Here is a 21,134-nt window from a genome sequence, read left to right as displayed (position 1 = left end):
TTTGCATTATTTCAATAAAATAATAATAATCTAAATTTTAACATAATTTTTCTTTCATTATTAAATTTTATAATATCTGAAAACCCATCACAAAATAACTTCCTTAGATCGGTCTATCATGGCTGGGAGAAAATCATGAGCTTCACATTCTTTGTATGTCCCGAAGCTGGAATATTCCTCTACCTTCGATTCAACATGTAGGTAGCAGATCATATTCTTCGTGCCAAAGGACCTGTCTATAATTTATCTTAAGCTCCGTTTTCTGTCATTGTGATGCCTCTATGCTATCGCTTCTCAATACTTGTTTTATTGGTTAAGCCAGATCTGTATAAGTCCTGGCATAAATCTTATCAAGACTTCTCAAAGCAGGGTATCTCACTGCCTTGTATCTGAGCTTTATTTAACCACCATCAAGAAGAATGTATTAAACAAGATGATTGCCCTGCAAAATCTCCTTCCTACTTCCCTTGAAAGAAGAGGGAACACAACCTCTAACATAAAAATAAACGAGACATGGAGAAAAGGGCATATAACAGCAAGCTAAATCTAGCAAAATACTCTTCAAATTTATATACACAGCCCAAAAACAATCATCAAGGATTTAATGGTCAGCTTCTAGTGATAGAAATTTGCAACAGTAAGTCATAGTGAGAACTCCTTTGTTTGAAGGAGACATCAACCCCTTCTTGGAATCATCAATTCTATTCCACCATTAGACAAGAATGAGTTACAGGCAGGCTAGACCATTAATGCTTTGTTTTATAACTTTTATTAAAGAATGGATGTACTGATAGTTGGTTTCTAGCGTTTGGAGTTATAGCAGAAAGGCAATGCGAGGACTTCTTATTGAAAGGAGACATAAACCTTTTTCTTAAAATCATGTGTTCTATGACACTACTAGACCAGGAGTAGTTACAGGCAGACTAGACACTCTATTGCTCATTTCTATATAATATATGCATTTATTTGCTTTGATTAAATACTATTTTAAGACTAACAAAACCCATGTTTGTAGCTAACAAAGAAGTGCTGGATAATATTTCATTTAATTAACCATGATATAAATCTGAGGTGGAACCTACAATTAACAGGACTCCAATTAGTGGAGCAAAACTTCAGTTCTTGATCACATACTAGAGAGCCCAGATTATCATACTTCATAACAACTTTGAACTTTGACATTATTTTTACACAAACATCTCTTTGCATCTTGTCTATGGTAGTTCATGCAACAATCAGATTTGAATGAATCCAGGATTCAAAAAAATAAGGTCATTAATGTCCAATTAATCAGCTCAAGCTAAACAAACTCCCTCAGATTTCTAGCTTTCGTGCATGTGGTATTACTTTACACCACATGACATAATCCGGCCCAACTATATACATGATTTGAACTATACTAATCCCGTCATTAATTCCTTGCAAAAAATGAGATCAACAATCTTTCTGACTGGTTACCGAAGAGATTCAAACACCAAAACGTATACTTTGGAGAACCAGTGAACTTCACCCATATGTACAGAATGCTCGGAGCACCAATATATAGAACTTGATTGGTATCAGTTGTCCATAATTAGAGCTCCCAAATTGTGCTCACACCCGACCAAAGACTAATAATTCCTGAACATCTTATTTCAAATCACGCGTAAGGAGGTAAGATTAGTTGGAGATTTGGAGTCAAAGTTCAATTTTCATTTGGCTTGTTGATAGTGGACCTGCAATCAGAAAAAGGGATGGTAAGGACATTAGTATGGAAGAGCTTGAACAGTAGGCAAATTTTTTGCTATCTGGGGAATTCAAAGTTCCAAATAACAAGCAAGGCTCCAACTGTTTACTTTCAGCCCATTAGTATTGGCCTATTGTGCAAATACAAAATTTTGAATGTGGGACTAAGGCTTAGCTTCTGATTTTCAACCTTACCATGAAATCCTTGAGATGTTAAAGGGCCTTGATTGTTTTGCCCGAATCCCATCTGCACCACACTTTGCAGATCCTCGTCCCAGATATTTGCAATCTGCAAACACAAACATTCAGTATGTGCAAAAATTGAACTCAGAAAATAAGTAGGGAGTTATCATTCCATACAAGGGATTGTCCACCGAGAAAGAATGCAAACAATGTGACAACAATGTGAGAGTGCAATTCATCAAGTTGAAAAAATCCACCTACAGCATTGAAGTACCTGAGAAATGGAATCTCCATAGCCATCAATAAAAAGTGGCTGGGTATTGACTGTCCTTCTGAGTGCAGCTTCCACTGGATTTGCCATTCCATGTCCCTCTATTCCACTGGCTACACCACCTTGGACAGGACAAAGTTGTTGATGGTGAAGTTGGGGAAATGCAGGAGATGTATCAGGGCCAAACAGCATCCGTGATGACGAGCTACGTGACTGAAGGATCTGGAGCCATCACAAAACTACAGATGAGGATTCCTTCCCATTTAATCCAAGACTCTCTTATTCACAAAGTTCGTAGTCATTTCATCCACTAAAGAGAGTACACTATTATATATGTTGAAATCAATTATGTTATTAAGAAAATGAATTATGACTCCTTTTTTTGTTTTCTCTTCATCATAAAAGATACAGGGGAATCTCAGAAACAGAGATGGAAGTTATCAAATAATTGTAATAAATTTTCAAGCAATTTAGAAGTTCACAAAAAAGGTTACAGCAAGATGATGGAGGGAGAACAATCCCAGTCAAGTGCTATGCTGTTTTCTGAGCTGAATTGTGTAAAAAAAGTTTATCATCAACATTTCAGATCACAGACTGTGATCCTTCTTCTCATTATGTTGTCTGAAGCATCAATGATAATTTTTTTTATCCAATCAGACCCAGAAAACGGCATAGCATTCATATGGATTCTGGAAATCTAATAGCTTACTCCCTGTTGAACAAGCATGCAATTAGTTCTAAGAGAATTTGTTGATTATCTGGCAATCAAGATGTTCACCATCAGACCTCACCTTGTATATAACAACATATTAAAAGTTCTGAGATATAAAACTCATGAACTATTCCAGCATTGAATTCTCAAACAATTAACAGAACTTACATCTTTAGCAATAAGTCCTTCCATATTGAAATCCAATCTAGGGTTGACAGTTGCAAGTTTCATAGATAGAAACTGTACTACAACAAAATGAGAAGCAAGTTAAATCATTGCACAGGATAAAACTAGACAAAAGATGGCGATCAAATTCACGTAAAAAGAATCTACAATATTACCTCAACCTGTCGCTGCAGGGATTGCACGTAATTTATTATCTCATCAAGCATTACTGCTTTGCCAGTTACCTACAGGCATAGTACATTCATTAATTTGACATGTGTCTAGAAAACTTGCATTCATTAATGTTAAATTTAGACCCAAGAAAGAAAAAACTTCAGAAATCAAGAACCATTTTCTACCTTACTGCAGCCTGGTACAAGATCCTGCAAAAACTTCATGCGTTCACTAATTTTTTCTCTTCTCACCTGTCATACATTAAATCCATTTGCATTCAAGTGTCAATTTGCTTACAATTATAGGTGTAAGAATAGAGGATCATAAGATACACTTTCAAAAGCAAAAGGTTAAACTGAATCCTTTAGGATGGAATGGCTAGCCAAGTGCTTACTCTTTCAGCAAGACTATGGCTATCGGTAGCTTGCCCCCTTCTTGCTCTCACATGTATGTAATCTTTTGGTGGCTCGGCTACTTTAACATTTTCTTTGGTTTGCTTTAGACTGTTTTCACTGTTGCCATTTGAATTCTGTTCAGCCTTGGGTTTTAAATCATCCTTCTCCTTTGAACCACTTTCTGCAACTTTGAATCGCTTCCCTTCAGAATCTTCTGCCTCCAGACTCTGTCAAGCCAAATTGTCATTACATTTATACTGCAGGTTTCCATGTAACCTAAATACAATGAACGCAACTGTATACTAATGCTAAACGTGGATCTTTTTAACACTCTACAGAACTGCATTGTATAGTAGAGCAGTTGATCAATTTCAATTCACAAATACTCACCTTTGTCTCTCTTCCGCCTGGAGAAGCAACTAAAGACGGTGCGTCCTTTGATTTGGCTTTAGAGAGCGTTTTCCTTTTCCTGCCATTGATTTCATTGAAGCTCTTGGAGCCTCCACCCCTCCCAGCTACATGGTCAGAACTCGAAGTTTCTTCACGGCCAGTACTTAATTCCGCTTCATCGGACTCATTCCCAGACATCCTATGTCTCTGTCTCATGTCATCGGTTGAAACTGGTGTAGATGACCTCGAAAGCCTGCTAAATTTCCTGTCAGCCATTCTCAACTCAGCTTCTGCCCCATCTTGGGTGGGCTCAGAGCCACTTGAACCCTTCATTTCCACCATGTTAGAGAGGTTAATTGGAAGTCCAGCTTTCAGCGACTGATTACTGGGCACTCTTGGGATCTGACAACTGTCAACTGGTGAAGATCTATACGACGGTTCAGCTTCTGGAAAATTGAATGGATTGGCAAGATCAGAATAGTTTCTGTTCCCGAAACAAGAAAATCTGGCAGCCCTTTCTGCAAATCCAGGATCTGAAGAGAACTGTGCTAAACTATGTGGAGGAGGAAGTGGTGTTCCCCCTTCCATGGAGAATCCTCCTTTGGACGGATCTACCCCGAGATTAAGATTTGAGTTGGAATTGAGAGGGTTCCAAGCTGTAACCAAATTAAGAACTGTGTCCATTGTGGATCCCATAGCCGGGGATGAGTGAGAGACTCCTCCTCCTCCGGTATTGCAAAGATTTGCACCCAGTCTCCCAATCAATTCTCTCATTACAATGTTACCATCAGAAGATAGGCTAGCTGTTGCAGCTGGTAAAGGGGTTACCACTGAACCCAATGAAGACTGAAAAGGAGGCACCATGCTCTGCTCCATATTGGATTCCCAACCCAGGCTAAGAAAGGAACTAGATAAACATTCAGATGAAGTGGGCACTCTCATAGGACCTTCTTGGGCATTCATGGCTGATGCATCTGCAACGGCAGACTGCCAACTAGAAGCAGGTGTAGGCCCAGACGACTTATAATTCAAGGACGTCTCAGTAGGAAACCCGTAGTTCTCTTTACCATCAGAAGCCATTAAGATTAAAGTTAGGAACACAAAAGGGGATAAAGTTCAAGCGGCACCAATCAATCCGATCTAACAATAACAAAGAACCAGCTTCTTATGACAATTCCTTCCTGTCTATCATTGCTTAAGAATCCTGAGAAAGATCACCACGTCACAATTATGGAATGGTCAAAAGCTGCATTATCCCTAAAGTGATTAAAACTGTAACTTGTAAAACAATGCAACCAGGAAGTAGGGCATTGCTAATATATTGCTGCTATAAATGCATCATTGTAAGGAATTATAATGTAGACATAGATAAAGAGAGAGAGAGAAGCAACAAGTCAAAGATTGTTTCTTATTGTATTTCAATGCATTGCATTTCCCAAAGCTGCCCATCTGGGTATTACGGATTGGGAAGCGGCATATCAATATCAATATAACTGGCGACAGAGGGCTCTTCCTTTGGACAAGGGCACATAAAAAAGCAGGCAGATATTCAGAATAATTAGTCAGTGTTTTTCTTTTCATTTAAGAAAACGAAAAGAGTGAAAAAGTTGACCTTGGAGAGCTCCGTGATCAATGCTATGTGTTATGCCGGGCCTTCGACGTCAAAGTGACAGATGTTCCCCTTCACCAACCATACAACTGATTGTGACTGCAACTAACAGAAACACCATACACAATGCAATGCTCAGACAACACTGCATTCATAGATTGTCCTTGTACAGTGTTCAATTCCCTCATTTAAGGAGACCAGCCCACCTGATTTATCATCTTCCTGTACTAGCATCCCTTCCCCACCTCACCCACCTCAAATAAATCCCAAGTTTAACCCAAATTTTCCCCAAGATTTCAGATCTGCATTATACCCATTACCCTAATTGGTGGCCCCTCTCTAAAATTTCCTCTGGCCCTACCTAAAAATCAATGGATTCAGCAATGCGACACGAGAAATTTGCAGAAGCAATGTCACGCATGAAATTCAAACAGCAATGAACAGCGGAAGAAGAAGAAGAGCTGGTTTGGGCTGAAATAGGAAAAATTTAGCGCTGCATTTGGAGGGAAGATGATGACGGTGATGGCAAACCGAGTTGATGAATGATTAGCCACCGTCCAATTCCCCTAAAATATTAATTCCCCCCACATTCAATGTGTCTTCTATCGCAGTAAATTGAATCTGCGTTCTTACTCACTCGGTCAATTATACGATCCAACTGTCATAAAAGAGTTCAACTGGTTTGCTATGAGAAGTGCACAAGAGAATAAATGCATGGGTGAGTTCGAAATCTATTTGGTCAGAACTTGAAAGCTTAAAGCAGCATTCAAAGATTACAGGTTTCTTTAAAAGCCCACTTTAAAAAAATGCGGGTTTTAAAATTTGATTTCCCAATTACAAAATCTTTATATTTAAGTTTAGAGTTGACATTGTGAGTAGTTCGAAGATCATAGCTTTCAGGTACATTAATAATTCTTCTTGATTATACAGCGGTTGTAGTAGTTTTGATTAGTTTTTTTTTCATATCCTCTTATTTTCATATATGTTTAAAAATATGTTGAATCTGAATTGTATATTTTATCATGTATAAAAAAATTGGAGTTTTTAATAACTTTTTAAAAATTTATATGGTAGCTCTTGTTGGTTTTGATTAGTTTTATTTTTTATTTTTTATTCTTTTGAGTTAATGATTAAAATCATATTAAATGTGAATTATATATTTTATTATATACAAGTGGTAGTGATAATAATTCTTTTTAAGTAAGCAAGATCTTGTGATCTTCAAAAAAGTATGAATCTGATATTTATTGTATTTGTGATAGTCAATATAGTATTCACTTTAGTGCAATAATCATATTATTTTGCACCAATCAAAACTGAGTTTTTTTTTTCATAAAGTCAATATCTCAATGTATTAATTTAATTTATCAATTTTTAATATCATACAATTTTTATCTTAGCCTTTTTTTGGGCCTCCATATTCCATTTTGTTCGGCTAAATTTTGGTAACCACTATATAAACTATTTTTTATATTTAATCATTTTTTATACTTATTCTTATTCTCATTTTTTGTACTTATTCTTATTCATTATATATTATACACTTCACATTAAAATGTATTTTATCAAATTAATGACATGAAGACGCATTGAAATTCTACCATTAACAAATGTGAAAAAAACACATCCAAGATTATCTAAATTCACCATACACAAGGTTAAGTTTTATAAACTCATCCACTAAATGAACACTTACAATTTTGTTATGATTATGTCTATGTGGAAGACTTACAATTTGCAAATAAGGATTTTTATTTACTAAGAAGATAATATAATCAAGGTCCAAGCTTCTTCATATTCTAAGGGTAATAAATCTTGATAATGGTAAAAAATGAGATATTTATTATTTCTTTGATTAATTATTGTATTATTATTTTATAAAATTATATAACTATAGTTAATAGATTTACACAATTCATACTAATAATTTGATATATATATATATATATATATATATATAGTATAATTACAATCAATTTGATTTATTTTCTTATAGTCATAATTTGTATATCTTTAATTAATTTATATATTGATCTATATACAAGCCACTATGTGGTACTTGTTTTATTTTATTTTTGTAATTATAAAAGAATGTTAATATAATGTGAACTAAAAAAATGATTTAGATCATCACATTGGATATTTCTCTTTTTAAATACATAATTATATAAATCTTTAATTATATATTCATCTTAGTTGAAGATTTACATTTCTTTAAATATATTTATAAAATTGTAAGTTGTATATGATAGCTTGTCAATATCTTCTTTCTTAAGTGATTTGGAGTAAATACTTAAAAAAGTATGCATTAATATTTTTTTATTTTTTTGTTGGATAAAAGGTCTTGGTCTAGATTATTTTATTGATTTTAGAATTAAATTTTACATTCAGTCTATTTAAAGAGATATAATGAATTTTACGGTGGTCTAGCCATTAAAAATATAAGTCCATGCAGAAATCATATATATTATTACATTACATTATCACTAAATTACTGATTTTGATCATGTCTAATCATTTGTGAGAGAAGATATTTTCTTCTCTTGTGATTTTTTCAATTTCTTGATCAACCTCCAAGAAAAACCTCTTCCATTGCCAACTTTGATCAAGTTGTTAGCATTTTTAGTCATTAGTTAATAATGATAAATTTAAGATAAAGATATAAAGCTAGAAGAATTTTTTTTAAATGGACTTAAAATAATACCCAAGTTGTGCTTCCTTACAACCTTATAACCACTTATCTTGAAGCATGTATCATTTGACTATCCAAAGTAAGTGATTATCAAGGCTATAAAGGATCAAGATTTAGGGGGGGGGGGGAGCTCATTTTACCTTTTGAAAAGGATGACAATGAAAACCCTTGATCAAAGATAAACAAGACTATAGGACAAAGAAACTAAAAAGATTGAAAAAAAAGAAAGGGGTCCTTTTGTTTGAAATGTTATATCCTAATAACCCTTTTTAAATATATGAAGAAAGATTATGTATGATACAACATTGCAAAGAGAAGAATAGAAGCTAATAGAGTCCAAGACGCAAGATGGGAAAGAAAAGAAAAGGGGGGGGGGGGGGGGGGGGGGGTAGTAGGGAGGGAAGACAAAAGAGGCAACATCTAAGAATAAGAAGCCATCAAAAGGGAAAAAGAAGAAAGAGGTGACATCTAAGAAGAAGAGGCCATCATAGGAAGAAAGAGGAAGAGAGAGAAAAGGAAAAAAGCATAGAGAGAAACAACAAGGGAGAGATAAAAAGATAGGATCAAACCAAGAGAGAAAAAGAAAGGAAGAAATAGAGGAAACATAGATATCTAAAAAGGAAAGAAAAATGAGAGTTGAAAAATGTTATCCTGATGAAGAAATTGATTATAGAAACAACCATCACACTGCTACTCTTTTAACTAAAAGAAAATGGTAAAGTAAGGAACCTAACTCTAAACAAGATAAACTATTAGAAACCAAAATCAGAAGGAGGCAACCAAAAAGGGGGGCAACAAGAAAATCAAAAGTTTTCTAAGGGGGTATTGTGCCATTGAAATATATCCCTTAGAATTCAAATTACCAATGCCACAATATCCCCTTAGGATTATTCAAGACAGTGGAGAAGAATTAGGAAAGAGACAACAATAAATAAAGAAGGGGGATTGAGAGAGAGAAAAATAATTGAGCAAAGTTGAAGAGACTTACGTACAAGGAGAAAAGTGGTGTTGAAAAGAAATAAAAGCCGACCTATATAAAGAAAAATACCCCATGCCTAAAAATAGGAATAAATAGGCCAAAGCTTTATTAGGGAAAATAATCCACAGGATATGTTAGGTAAATGTCATTTAGATATTATTCTAAATATTCTTTGTTCCCTTCAAGAAGTTGATACCGTGTGTTCTTAAAGGTTTCCAATTTTTCATTTCGATCTTAACAAGATTTAATAGTATAAGCTATAGAATTTGATTTTGTATAAAAAATAGTCCTTAATCAAGGATTTACATTTTGGAGTGCTAAGAAGGTATTTAAGAATTAAGATTGGGGAATCGTTATTACACCAAGATTATAAAAACAAGTTCTCTAATTTATAATAAAATGTTATTATGATGTTTGTTTCCAATATTTTTGGTAATAATCATAGTTTCAAATAAATGCCTTAATTTATGTTATCATACTAATATCTGGAAATTAAGATTTAGATTGTACATTAGTAGCCAATTATCCATGTATATTTGTTGACTATACAAATAAAAGTAAGTATGTAGAAGTATGAGAAGAATTGGGCAAATTTTGGAGGGGAGCAAAAAGGGTGAAAATTAACAAGTCAAGGAGGAAAAGAGAGGAAAGAGTCATATAGGAGCTAAGAAATTAAAGATCTAAAAAGATGACTTTTCTTATTGATCTCACAAAAACTACTAAATTAAATTTTAAAGAAATGTCATAGATTGAAAATTGATGAATCATATATTTGATTTAGATGATAGGGACATTCAACATTATTGATTAATAAAATCAATGTTGAATATAATGAGTTATACAATTCAAGTGTGTGATTAAAGTTATGACATTTTTAAGTTTCCAAAAGAGAGTTTGTTCTATTTTTTTGTTTAAAAACATGTATTAATCTTAACTTGTTAGAGAGATTGGCATTCATTATGATTCCAAAAGACTACCTAAAATCATATAAGATTTTAAAATTTTATGTAATATGTACATGTTTAGGTTTTGAATAAAAACTTACTTAGAGATCCTATAACTATATACATAGATCAGTTTTCATGGTTCAAAGTTAAATTATATCTAAATATACTATTATAAAGAACTTAAAGGTTTCAATATTTCAAATTTTGAGAGCCTAAACACATTCTAGATCATTTAGATCCAAAAAAGGAGGAATTTCGTAGCTAAGCATGAATATATTCTTCTAGCTAGAGGGGGTTATCCTCTTTGATGATATTGAATCAACATAAAAGAAAATTAATATTTCTTTCCATATTTGGCCAAATTTTCTCAAAGGTTGAGGTGTCTCTAATGACAAGGATCAACCTTCTTTCAACTTTTTCAAATTCTAGACTACTAATTGGAGCTTCCATAAAAGCCTCTAGGTAAGAAATTTGTTCCCTTATTTTGACACTAAAGATGGCATTATAGAGTCCTTGAAGCCACGTTTTAACAAAAATTGCTTGACAAAACGCCAATATATCCCATTTTGTTAGTTTTACCTAGAAAAGGAAAGTGATAAAGGTCCCAATAATGTCACTATTGGTTGTCCAAGTTCTTTCATAATTAGAATGCTTCTCTCCTAAGTCCCTTTCTACAACTTGTCTTGCAAGAACGTCCAAGTTGTTAAGAATTTGCTTCCATTTTTTTGTCTTGATTTCACTCATAAAAGCCATAGTTTTAGCTTTTGAAGTGTGATACAGTACAATATTGGTATCCACATTTGACTTTTCAATTAGTTAGATAGAAGACTCTTAAGATAGGAGAAATAAATCTAGATAGTTCCAATTATTTTTTATAGTTGTTAATAATGGAAAATTGTGCCACCTGGTGAGTTCAAACATTTTCACTAATCATTCCATACTAGTTATAGAATCACATGATTCCTATCACAAGATTTCTAAATAAAAGGGAGAAGACAAGTGTTGAAGTTCCTAGTAATCATATTGGAAAAGGGGAAAGACTAAAAAACTAAGTAAAAGCTTTCAAGGAAAGAATGTGTTGTACCTAAAAAGAATAACTATAAAATATGGGAGAGAGATATAACCAAGGGGACATAATTAATAAAGAAGTCCTGAAATAATTTAATGTGTGTGTGTGTGTGTGTGTGTGTGTGTGTGTGTGTGGGTAAGACAAAGAAGATGAGTCTTAATTCCATGAAAGTTCATTTTGCAGATTGAGACTTCTACAAAATTGGGTGCCTGACTAGCTTTAGTAGCTTGATCCATATTCAAATATTGGGCTCCCAGATTTTAAAAATTAGGCACTCAATTTTCTTATATGGATTGGGCAACTGAAGCTAATTAAGCACCTGATTATAAATGAATTGGGTGCCTGGTTTGTTACAATTAGGCACCTGATTCGTAAAAATATTAAAATTAGATTTTTGGGCTTTTTTTTTCATGTTCACTTCTTCCAAATTGTGACACCAATATCAAAAAGATTGGAGCCGAATTTTCAAAGCCCTACCAACCCCCCAAGCTTATTTTTATTTCTATTCTAGGTATGTCTATTTGTTTTCTATTATTTTACTTCATTATTACTTTTTGCTTAAAAATTAGGTTTATTTTATTATTTTTGTTCATTGTTCTTTCTTTTATATTCATATTTAGATTTTCATTGTTTTTACTTTAAAATCAGTTTATTTTTAATAAATTTAGTGTATAAAACATAGAAATATGCACGAAGTTGTTAGGCCAGAATGTGGATTTTTGGGCATGGCAATGGAGATATGACATGTAATCTAGAAGGTATCGAGGAGGAATTGGACGATGGTAAGGATGAAAATTCAAAGGGAGAATCCTAGAAAGTGCAGAGTGTTGCTTTTTGTAGTTTCACTGACTAGGGTAATGTTGGGGACCCACTTCAACAAAATAGAGGAGATAGTTTGTCACATTTGGTCAATCCGGAGATTGAGGTTCCAAGTGAATCTAGCCTAAAAGATAAAGTAGGGGATGTTGAGGAGAGAAATTAGTCATCACTTTTTGGTAAAAATCCTATGGGTAAGTCATCTTTGCCCCTTGTTACATTGAAATCTTGTTGGGAGAAAGGTGAGTTTCAATTTTTTTTGTTAGACCCATAGTTGATTTCTCTATCTCTTATATGGACTTTTCACTTGTTCATAAATTTTGGGGGGCTCATAAGGATATTTATCTTTGAGAAATATGATCAAGAGAAAATGGCCCTATGGGGTCAAGTGGACATAGTAGTTATGCCTAAAGCTTTCTTCTCCTTTATGTTTACCTATAAGGAGGATTTGAATATGATTCTCTATGGGGGGCCCTAATTATTTGGAAGCAGCTCCCTAGCAATTAGGAAATGGGAACTTAATATGGATTTATCTAATGCCTTCTTCCTTACAACACTTATTTGGGTCCGAGTTTCGGATCTACCACTAGAATTCTGGCATGAAGATTTTTTAAAGGGATTGTTGGTTCTTTTGGGGAGCTTATAGTTATTGATAATATGACTTTCGCTAGAACCAAACTCTTGTATACCAAGATTTGAGTGAAAGTTTCTCAGTTCAAGGATTTAACTCAAAAAGTGGACATTTTTTTAAAACTGGGAAAGATGTCTTCGGAGGTGGAATATGAAGATCCACCTAATGCTTGTTTTTATTGTAAGAAAGTGGGCCATTTGGCTAAAAATTGCCCCAAAAAAAATTCTAAGATGGTGCAGGAAAATAAGGTGATGCAGGAAAAGAAGAAACCCTCTACTCTAGTCTCGAAACTGAAGGATCCAAAAGGAAATGCCTCTAATCTTGTGAAGAATGCTATCAATGTTACAAATAAAGAGAAGGCAAGTAAAGAAACTGATAGTAATGTGGTTGAGAAGGTAGACAAATAAACTAATTTAGTGGGGAAGGAGAAAGAAGACTATGTCGAGAAGGAAGATTAAGACAATATGGCCATAAGAAAGGTGGTATCCTCTCTTCATTCCCCTCTCATGAATGGTTCAAAGTTAGATATGGAATAATATAAACCAGATTTTTTATCCCAAATAATGTCAAAAGACAAACATGACTCTCCCTTGGAGGTTGAATTTGATAATGGGGAAATTTGGGATGAGAACCCCATTGTGATTTTGAGAACGAGTATGGATATCTCTCTTGATGATGTTAATCTTCCCTTGTTTGTACCAATTATTAAAGAGTCTCTTATGGATGATATGGTACTAAGACTAAGGCAAAGGAATTTCTCAAGCAAGAGGACCAAAAAATTGCTAAAGATGCGAAAAAACAAAAGATGAGATCAAAGAAGAAACTTGATAAGGAAGGTTTCCCTTTAGTGTCATCTTCTAGAGTTTGCACTAGGAGGAAGAAAATGGAGAAGATATCTCCTAAATTGAAGGAAGATGTTGGATCTTTAGGTAAAGCAGGAAGCAAAATCCTTAAGAATTTGAGGGAAACAAAGAGTTTGTAGAATATAGCAGATGGAAAGCAAGCTACTATTTTGGAATTTAACCCCCCCCCCCCCCCCCACCCCCACCAAGTTAAAAAAGAATATTATTTGATGGAATATATAAGGGGCCTTAATAGCCTTCATAAAATGGAGGTGGTTAGAAATCTAGTTAGAAATCATAAACCTGATATTTTAGTCATACAAGAGACTAAAATGGAAAAGGAAAAAGTAGAAAAGTTGAGTTTTTAAAAAAAATTGTGAGATGTTGGCTACTAGTTCTGAACGGGCTTCAGGGGGGACTTTGATTATGTGGAATCCAAATTTTGTTTCTAAACAACTAATTGATTCGATTAAGAAGTTCTTAGTAGTTAAGTTTCAACATTTGCATTTGGGTGTCAATTGGAATCTGGTTAATATCTATGCCCCTAATAGTAAGAATCTAAGGAATATTTTTTGGAATAGATTGTTGAATCTTAAAAGTAAGGATTATAATGGTAGCTAGGTTATGTTGGGGGACTTCAATGTTCCTATCTATGAACATGAAAAAATGGGAGTTAATCCAAGCTAGCTTGATAGAAGATTGGATCTGACGGATTTTATTAATGGTGAAAGGATGGTGGATATGGATCTTCAAGGGACTTGTTATACCTAGACTAACAAGAGAACATGAGATAATTGTATTCAAGCTCGCTTGGATAGGGCCCTAATCTCTCCTGATTGGACATAGGAGTTCTCTTGCTCTTTGTCTCATATCTCTAAGGTGGCTTTTGACCATTTTCCTCTAGTTTTTGTGGCATATTCGATTAAGGAAAATAAAAAATTTCCTTTTAGATTTGAGAAAATGTCAACCCAACACCCATATTTTGTTTAGAGATGCAAAAGTTGGTGGAATTTAAAGGTGAAAGGTACTACTTTCTACCACTTAGCCAATAAACCTAGGCATGTCAAAAGGAAAGTCAAGGAATGGAATAGAAGTGAATTTGGAGATATCTTTAAGGAAGAATCTAATGTGTGAATGGAACTAAAATATATTTAGGATATAATTCAGATGGAAGGTTATTCTAAGGTCATTCTTGTCAAAGAAAATGCAAAACTGGCTAATTTTCATAATATTGTCTCAATGGAAGAGACCTTTTCGAGGCAGAGGTCTAGGGTGATATGGCTTTAAGAAAGAGATAAAAACTCCAATTTTTTCACTTAATTACTATGAAACATAGGGATATCAATTAATTTACTAAACTGAAGGTGGGCTTGAATGAAGTTACTAAAGAGAAGGATATTGGTGATGAATTGGTTTCTTTTTTTTCTTCTCTCCCGACTGTTGATCAAAATATTGATAGGAATAAGTAGGAAGATTTAATTAGAACTATTCCTAAAGTTGTTTCTAAAGAATAGAATAATGGGTTAATTTCTATTCCCTCTAAGAAAGAGATTTTTGAGACAGTTCAATCTTTTGAAGGGGATAAATACTAAGGCCTGGATGGATTTCCTATGTTTTTCTTCTAGTTGTTAGTGGAAGTGGTTGGAAAGGATGTATGTAATGCTATTAAGGAATTTTTTAGAGCCACAAAAATGCTTAAAGAGATAAAATCTACCTTTTTATGCTTGATTCCAAAAAAATTGGAAGCGGATGCTCTAGAGTTCTTTAGACCTATTAGCCTTGCAATTCGATTTATAAAATTATTTCTAAAGTTTTGATTGTGCGCATTATAAAGATTCTTATGAATCTGATATCTGAACAACAAAATAATTTTTTTTTGGGAAGGTATATTTTTAATTCTATAATTATGGTACATGAAAATATTTAGTCTATGGCTTCTTCTAGAACTCTGTGTTTTGTGATGAAAGTGGATATTGCAAAATCCTATGATCATGTGGGATGTAGTTTCCTTTTCAGAGTTCTGAAGACTTTTGGTTTTGGTGATAGATGCTTGCAATTGATATCTAAATTAGTGAAAATGACTTTTGTGGCTATTTTAGTTAATGGGGTCTTCGCTAGGTTTTTCAAACCTTTTGGAGGGTTGAAGCAAGGAAATCCTATATCTCTAATTTTGTTTACTATTATGGTTGAATGTTTGGGAAGGTATATCAGGGCTCTTGTGTTTAAGGGAGATATCCATGGTATTAAACCTTCTTCTCATCATCTAAGTTCTCTCATGAACAATTTGTTGATGATAATAATGTTTTGGGTCTGGCTATTATCAAGGAGGCTAAAAGATTTAAAAAGGCCCTTCATTTATACTATGATGCTTTTAGGTAGCTAGTTAATTGGGAGAAAAGTTTTTTATTCTTCCTTAATACTCCATTAACTGGGAAAAGGAAGATTGTTAATATTTTGGGTTGTTCTATTGGTGATTTGTCAGGAACTTATCTTGGCCTTCCTCTATGCCAAAAACCCCCAGATTCTTTTTGGGAGAATCTTGTTGAGAAGTTCAATAAAAAGTTGGTAGGTTGGAAAGGAAATAGGCTCAGTCAAGTTGGTAAAGGGACCATTCTCAAGTTAGCTCTCCAAAGTCTTCCTACCTATTCTCTTAGCCTCTTTAAAAGTCTAGGTAGATATGGAAAGGCAATTGATATGATCCAAAGGAATTTTTTATGGACTAGATTGAAAGATAGGAAAATATTTCCTTTAAATGCCTAGGATAATATTTGTCAGCCTAAATGTGTAGGTGGTCTTGGTATTAGGAAAATTAAGAGTATGAATAAAGCTCTATTAGCTAAGCAAGGGTGGAGACTCTATTAGGAAGACAAGGAATGGAGTACTATATGGAAGCACGAATATCTCAAAAGTACTAGTCTTTTCTTAGAGTATTTGAGCCTTCCTAGGATTATTAACTCTTATGCTATATGGAATAATGCTCAAGGAGTAAAAGATACTCTTCAAAGAGGTTGCAGATGGAAATTGGGAAATGGTAGAATGATGAAGTTTTGGGAGGACATCTAGGTTATGGATGTCCCATTGAATCATGTTTATCTTGATGCCTTTTCTATTAAAAGAAGTAAACAGACTTATGGGTGTTATATATTTGACTATTAGAGGAATGATAGGTGGATGAATCTTGTAGAGATTAGTCCTTGTTTGTTGTTTATTCAGAATTCTCTTAGTGCCTTCTTCCTTAAAGGGGAGAAGGGAGACTCCCTTATTTGGGGTTCTGATCCAAGTGGAAATTATAAAGTGGTCTTTGTCTTCAAATTTGACACTAATGCTATTCACCCTCCTTGGTCAAAACCCGAAGAAAGAGTCTAATCCCTAAAATTGAAATTTTATTTTGGATTGCTCTTCAAAATAAAATCTTAACTATAAAAAATCTTCATAAAAGGGGTATTTAATAGATGTACATATTATGTGTAAAAAGGCTAATGAAGATAGTGATTACCTTTTCCTTCATTGCAGTTATAGTCACAGTGTATGGAATATCCTTCTGGAGTAATAGAATCTTCAATGGGTTCAAACTAGTAACCTAATGGATTGTTTTCTCTATTGAAAATGTCCTACAAATGGTTCTTTAGCTCAATCCCTTTCGAACATTTCTCTTCCACATATGTGTTGGAAAATCTAGAAAGAAAGAAATAATATAATATTTAGAGAGAAAGAATGTCCGACTTGGGTGGTTGGCCACAAAATCCTTAGGGCTTTTAATGAAAACTTCATGAATCAAAACAACAATATTGGTCACTTTGATATTAATCATCCATTAAGATACAAAGAGAGTAAAGATAATACTAGTAGAGAGGGAGTAATTTGGAAACCACCTCTAAATGGATGAATAAAAGCTAATTTTGATAACTCTACTAAAGGTAACCTAGGGAGAGCTAGGTGTGGCAAAGTTCTTAGAGATCATAACTATAGTGTGGTGGGTATTGTGGTTGTTCTTATTGGCATTGCTACTAGTCACAGGGTGGAAGTGATCGTAGCTTTGTTTATTGTTCGAAAGGCTATGGAAATTGGTATTAGGAATCTATGGTTGGAAGGGGATTCTTTGAATATTGTTAATATGCTTAATAATAATTATTTAGTTAATTGGAATATTTAAATGATTATTGAAGAAATCAAAAGTCTTCTTAATAATTCTGAAAAAGTAATTATTGTAGGAGTGCCTTGAGGTAGGTATGTGCTGGATGGGGCCACTGAATATGGATGGCTGTGAGGGATTTGCTGATAGGGATTGTACATTGTTTGGGCAGCTGCATGGTGGATGATGGGTTGTTGAGGGGGAGACTTTGGTTTGGATTAGGAAAGTCTTAAACTTGTTTAAGGAATGTGACAACATTAGGGGGTGGATTAGGCTTGGGTTTAGGATTAGATTAGGGATGTTAGAGATGTGCAAGTGGATGGCATTAATGAGGGTGGGTGAGTTAGTGGCTAAGCTTGGTTAGTATGGGTGGATGGGGTGGATTAGGCTAAATGGAGGATTAGAGATAGGTTAGGGTTTTTTTGAATTTGAGGATTTCATTTATCAAATAGATTTATTTAATAAATGGGGATTTTTGGAATTAGATAGGAGAAAAGGATTTAATTGATAAATAATAGATTATTTGATTTATCAATTAGGACTATAGATGATTAATTAAATTAATCAACTAGGGGATGACAAAGGATTAATTAAATAAGAATTTAATTAATGATGCCTTTAGAGATGGCTAAATTAGATTACCAAAGTAGTGTAATCAAATTTAGGTGTCTACAATTATTACCCATATTTTTTGCAAGGGGAATGAGTTTGCTGATTGAATAGCCAACAAAGTCGAGGGTACAGATAGAACACTATCATGGATGGATGACCTAAGAAAGGAAGAAAATTTAAAGTGATCATTCAACTTGATGGGACAAATGCAATTGAAGCTAAATTTAATACAAACTTTAATTAAGTATTTCAATAATATCAAAGGAGGTTGTAAATTTAATGATAATGGTATTCTATTTTCAAGGAGGTATCTCTTAACTATTACCTTCTTAGATTGGCATGCATTGTGGGTGGTCTCAAATTGTAATGAGAAAGATTATTTTTCTTGTTATTGCAACATCTTTCTTCATTATAGGAGTTTGGTGATTATCGTAAGTTATGGAATGGGTGGTGAGCCAAGGAAGCAAGAGCCCACAAACTATAAGCATTGGAAGGAGAAAATGGACATCTAGAACATTCTTTTTAAAGGTAAGGTTACTAATTACCTTGAAAGATTGCATGGCTAAAAGCCCCATATTACTGAAGAATTTTTTAGAAACTAGCCTAGGGATGGTGTGACTTTGCATGGGGTTTCTATGAATATTACAAAAGAGTTTATTGCGGAAATAATTGGGCTTTCTATTGGGGGAATAAAATTCAAGAAAGAGATTGAAATTTTGGATGCTTCCCTAAAAAAAAATATTCAAACAACCTTGAAGAAGAGCGAAAACTGGTTAAGGGGACTTCTTTGATCTGAACCAGATTAAGCTTATGTGGCAAGATGTTCTGTCATGTATTCACAAGTATTTCATCCTTGATGGGAGATCCAAAGGAGTACATAATTTTCATTTTGTTTTTTTAAATCACTTCATATACAAGTTTTGATCTCTAAGCCTATGTTGTCAATTAGTGTCCAAACACTTAATCATTTACTAGGCAAGATTATAAGGTCATCACTATGACTGGGTTATCTAGTAAAGGTTGAGAAAAAAAAAACTTATACCGAGAAATATAGTGATTGTCGAGCATTCAATAGCAGCCAAGGAGATGAACGAGCTGAGCAATTTAGTAGAGACTAAGCATGTTGACAAGTTATCAAGAGCCAAGAAAATAGTTATATAGAAGTTGAGTAACAACATGAATATGTTTACATGACCAAGCATTACAAGATTCAAGTGCCTAGTAGGTCAATTTTGATTTATAAGTTTTTAATGGGCACAAAATCATATGTAAATCATTTTGGTTGACTTTTCAATGATATTTAATATTTGTAGAGCCAACTAAGATGTTGATCACATGTCATTATACAAAGTAATGATCCCAAGTCATGTGATTCAACCAATTAGAAAAAGGGATAGAAATGACAAAAGATGGTGAAGTGTAAGTTATCGATCAAGATCTAGAACCTTCATATAATGTCTATTTAAGGAGGATTCTAACCCTAGAATCATAATATGCAAGTGTATGAAGAAGGAAGAAGAGATAAGGACAAGTATTCTTGTGTGCATGTGAAGGAGTGAAGCTGAAGTCTGAAAGCAGAGTAGACAACAAGGAATCAGAGCACTAAAGGACTGAATAGAGTTATCAGATAAGAAGATCATATTAGTGATATAGTAAAGAGGAGACCCAAGATCATCTTGCAAAGAAAATAGAGGGTCAAGTACTGAATTAGTTATTGTTAATTAAGGTAGGATAAATCTCTTAATAGAGTGGTCCTAACATACCTATGTAAACCTCCTAACAAAGTCCTTACTTCATTGTGAGTGTAAAATCCTTTAACAAGGTGAGGCCTAATAGTATCTTAAGCTTTTAACAGGGTAGATCCCTCATAGTGTAGATCATATTTTATGATCAAACATTGTAACCCTAACAGGTTAACTTTATTGTTGCAATGTGAAGATTTGTGGGTTTCATCCCCACTCCAATTTTACCTTCATCTTGGAGTGTTTTTGGGTAATCAAATCATTAAGTTAGGAGTTGAACTATTTGTGGATGTGATGTATTTCATTTATGTTTCAATATTTTATTTTTAATGATAGATCTGTGAGATAAATTAGGTATGAATGAATGAAATTGGTTTTGAAGATAAAAGTTTAAGATCTTGATTCACCCACCCCCCTCTCTTAGTATCTTGTTTCACATATACTTATTCCAACAATTGGTATCAAAGCCAAGTTCTCTTGTTAGGAATCCTAAAAGCTTGAGAGGATAAGATCACAAAGATGGAAGTATATAAGAAGGGAAAAATCATTGAGAATCAGATGATTGAAATCTAGACCGTGTTGCAATAATTAGAAGCAACAAAAGAGGAGTTACGAATAACCCTAAAGAGAAGAAGAGAGATAGCTATTCAACTAAATGACACTCAATACACAGAAGTTGACTCTTAAGGATTTTTTGATAGTGGAAAGACTAGTAATAATGATAAAGTAATGACATAATTGCTAGAGAAGAATAGTGCCCTAGTGAAAGAAGTAAAAGATCTGAAGACAGATCAAAAAATTCAATCAATTCCACTTTGTGAAGCAACTAGACAAAAGAAGAAAGCAATGGAAGACAAGCTCATAGCTAAAGAAGACAAAAAGGTAGATCACTAGTAAACTTGAAGAGAGATCATTTGAAGTATGTAAGCTTACAAACAACCAACTGGACATGATAAATTAGTTGGTAATTGCAAATTTGGAAGCAAACATAAAAGATGTGGAGATCACAAATCTAAGGCTATAGAATGAGCAATTGAAAAGTGAGTTA

At 33.8% G+C, this 21,134-nt stretch overlaps 1 protein-coding gene across 2 annotated transcripts; it reads right to left on the bottom strand.

Annotated features, from left to right (window-relative positions):
- Positions 1 to 1,147: 1,147 nt before the first annotated feature.
- Positions 1,148 to 6,241, bottom strand: LOC149557267 (transcription factor bHLH62-like). 2 transcript variants are annotated; one of them, XM_089831970.1, is made up of 9 exons: positions 5,628 to 6,241; positions 4,016 to 5,219; positions 3,625 to 3,852; positions 3,416 to 3,481; positions 3,233 to 3,301; positions 3,060 to 3,131; positions 2,183 to 2,401; positions 1,921 to 2,014; positions 1,148 to 1,715 (listed from the first exon to the last, which is right to left on the bottom strand). In XM_089831970.1, the coding sequence occupies exons 2-9, from the start codon at positions 5,093 to 5,095 to the stop codon at positions 1,678 to 1,680; spliced, it is 1,866 nt and encodes a 621-aa protein (XP_089688096.1). In that variant the 5' UTR covers positions 5,096 to 5,219; positions 5,628 to 6,241; the 3' UTR covers positions 1,148 to 1,677. The 2 variants fall into 2 exon arrangements, with proteins under 2 accessions (XP_089688096.1, XP_089688095.1); XM_089831969.1 differs by lacking the exon at positions 5,628 to 6,241 and having other exon boundaries at positions 4,016 to 5,571.
- Positions 6,242 to 21,134: the final 14,893 nt, after the last annotated feature.

Source organism: Cupressus sempervirens, chromosome 5 (assembly GCF_028749045.1).
Source record: "Cupressus sempervirens isolate cs-2001-9-10 chromosome 5, ASM2874904v1, whole genome shotgun sequence".
NCBI classification, from domain to species: domain Eukaryota; kingdom Viridiplantae; phylum Streptophyta; class Pinopsida; order Cupressales; family Cupressaceae; genus Cupressus; species Cupressus sempervirens.
This window is presented reverse-complemented; position numbering and strand designations above follow the sequence as displayed.

What these genes read in the sequence shown, in the direction of transcription:
- LOC149557267 (XM_089831970.1), bottom strand. Translation starts at nt 5,095, where the DNA reads ATGGCTTCTGATGGTAAAGAGAACTACGGGTTTCCTACTGAGACGTCC. An exon ending in TTGTACCAGGCTGCAGTAAG is followed by an intron (nt 3,302 to 3,415) that starts GTAGAAAATGGT and finishes CTATGCCTGTAG; the next exon opens with GTAACTGGCAAAGCAGTAAT. An exon ending in AAGGACTTATTGCTAAAGAT is followed by an intron (nt 2,402 to 3,059) that starts GTAAGTTCTGTT and finishes TGATGGCTCCAG; the next exon opens with ATCCTTCAGTCACGTAGCTC.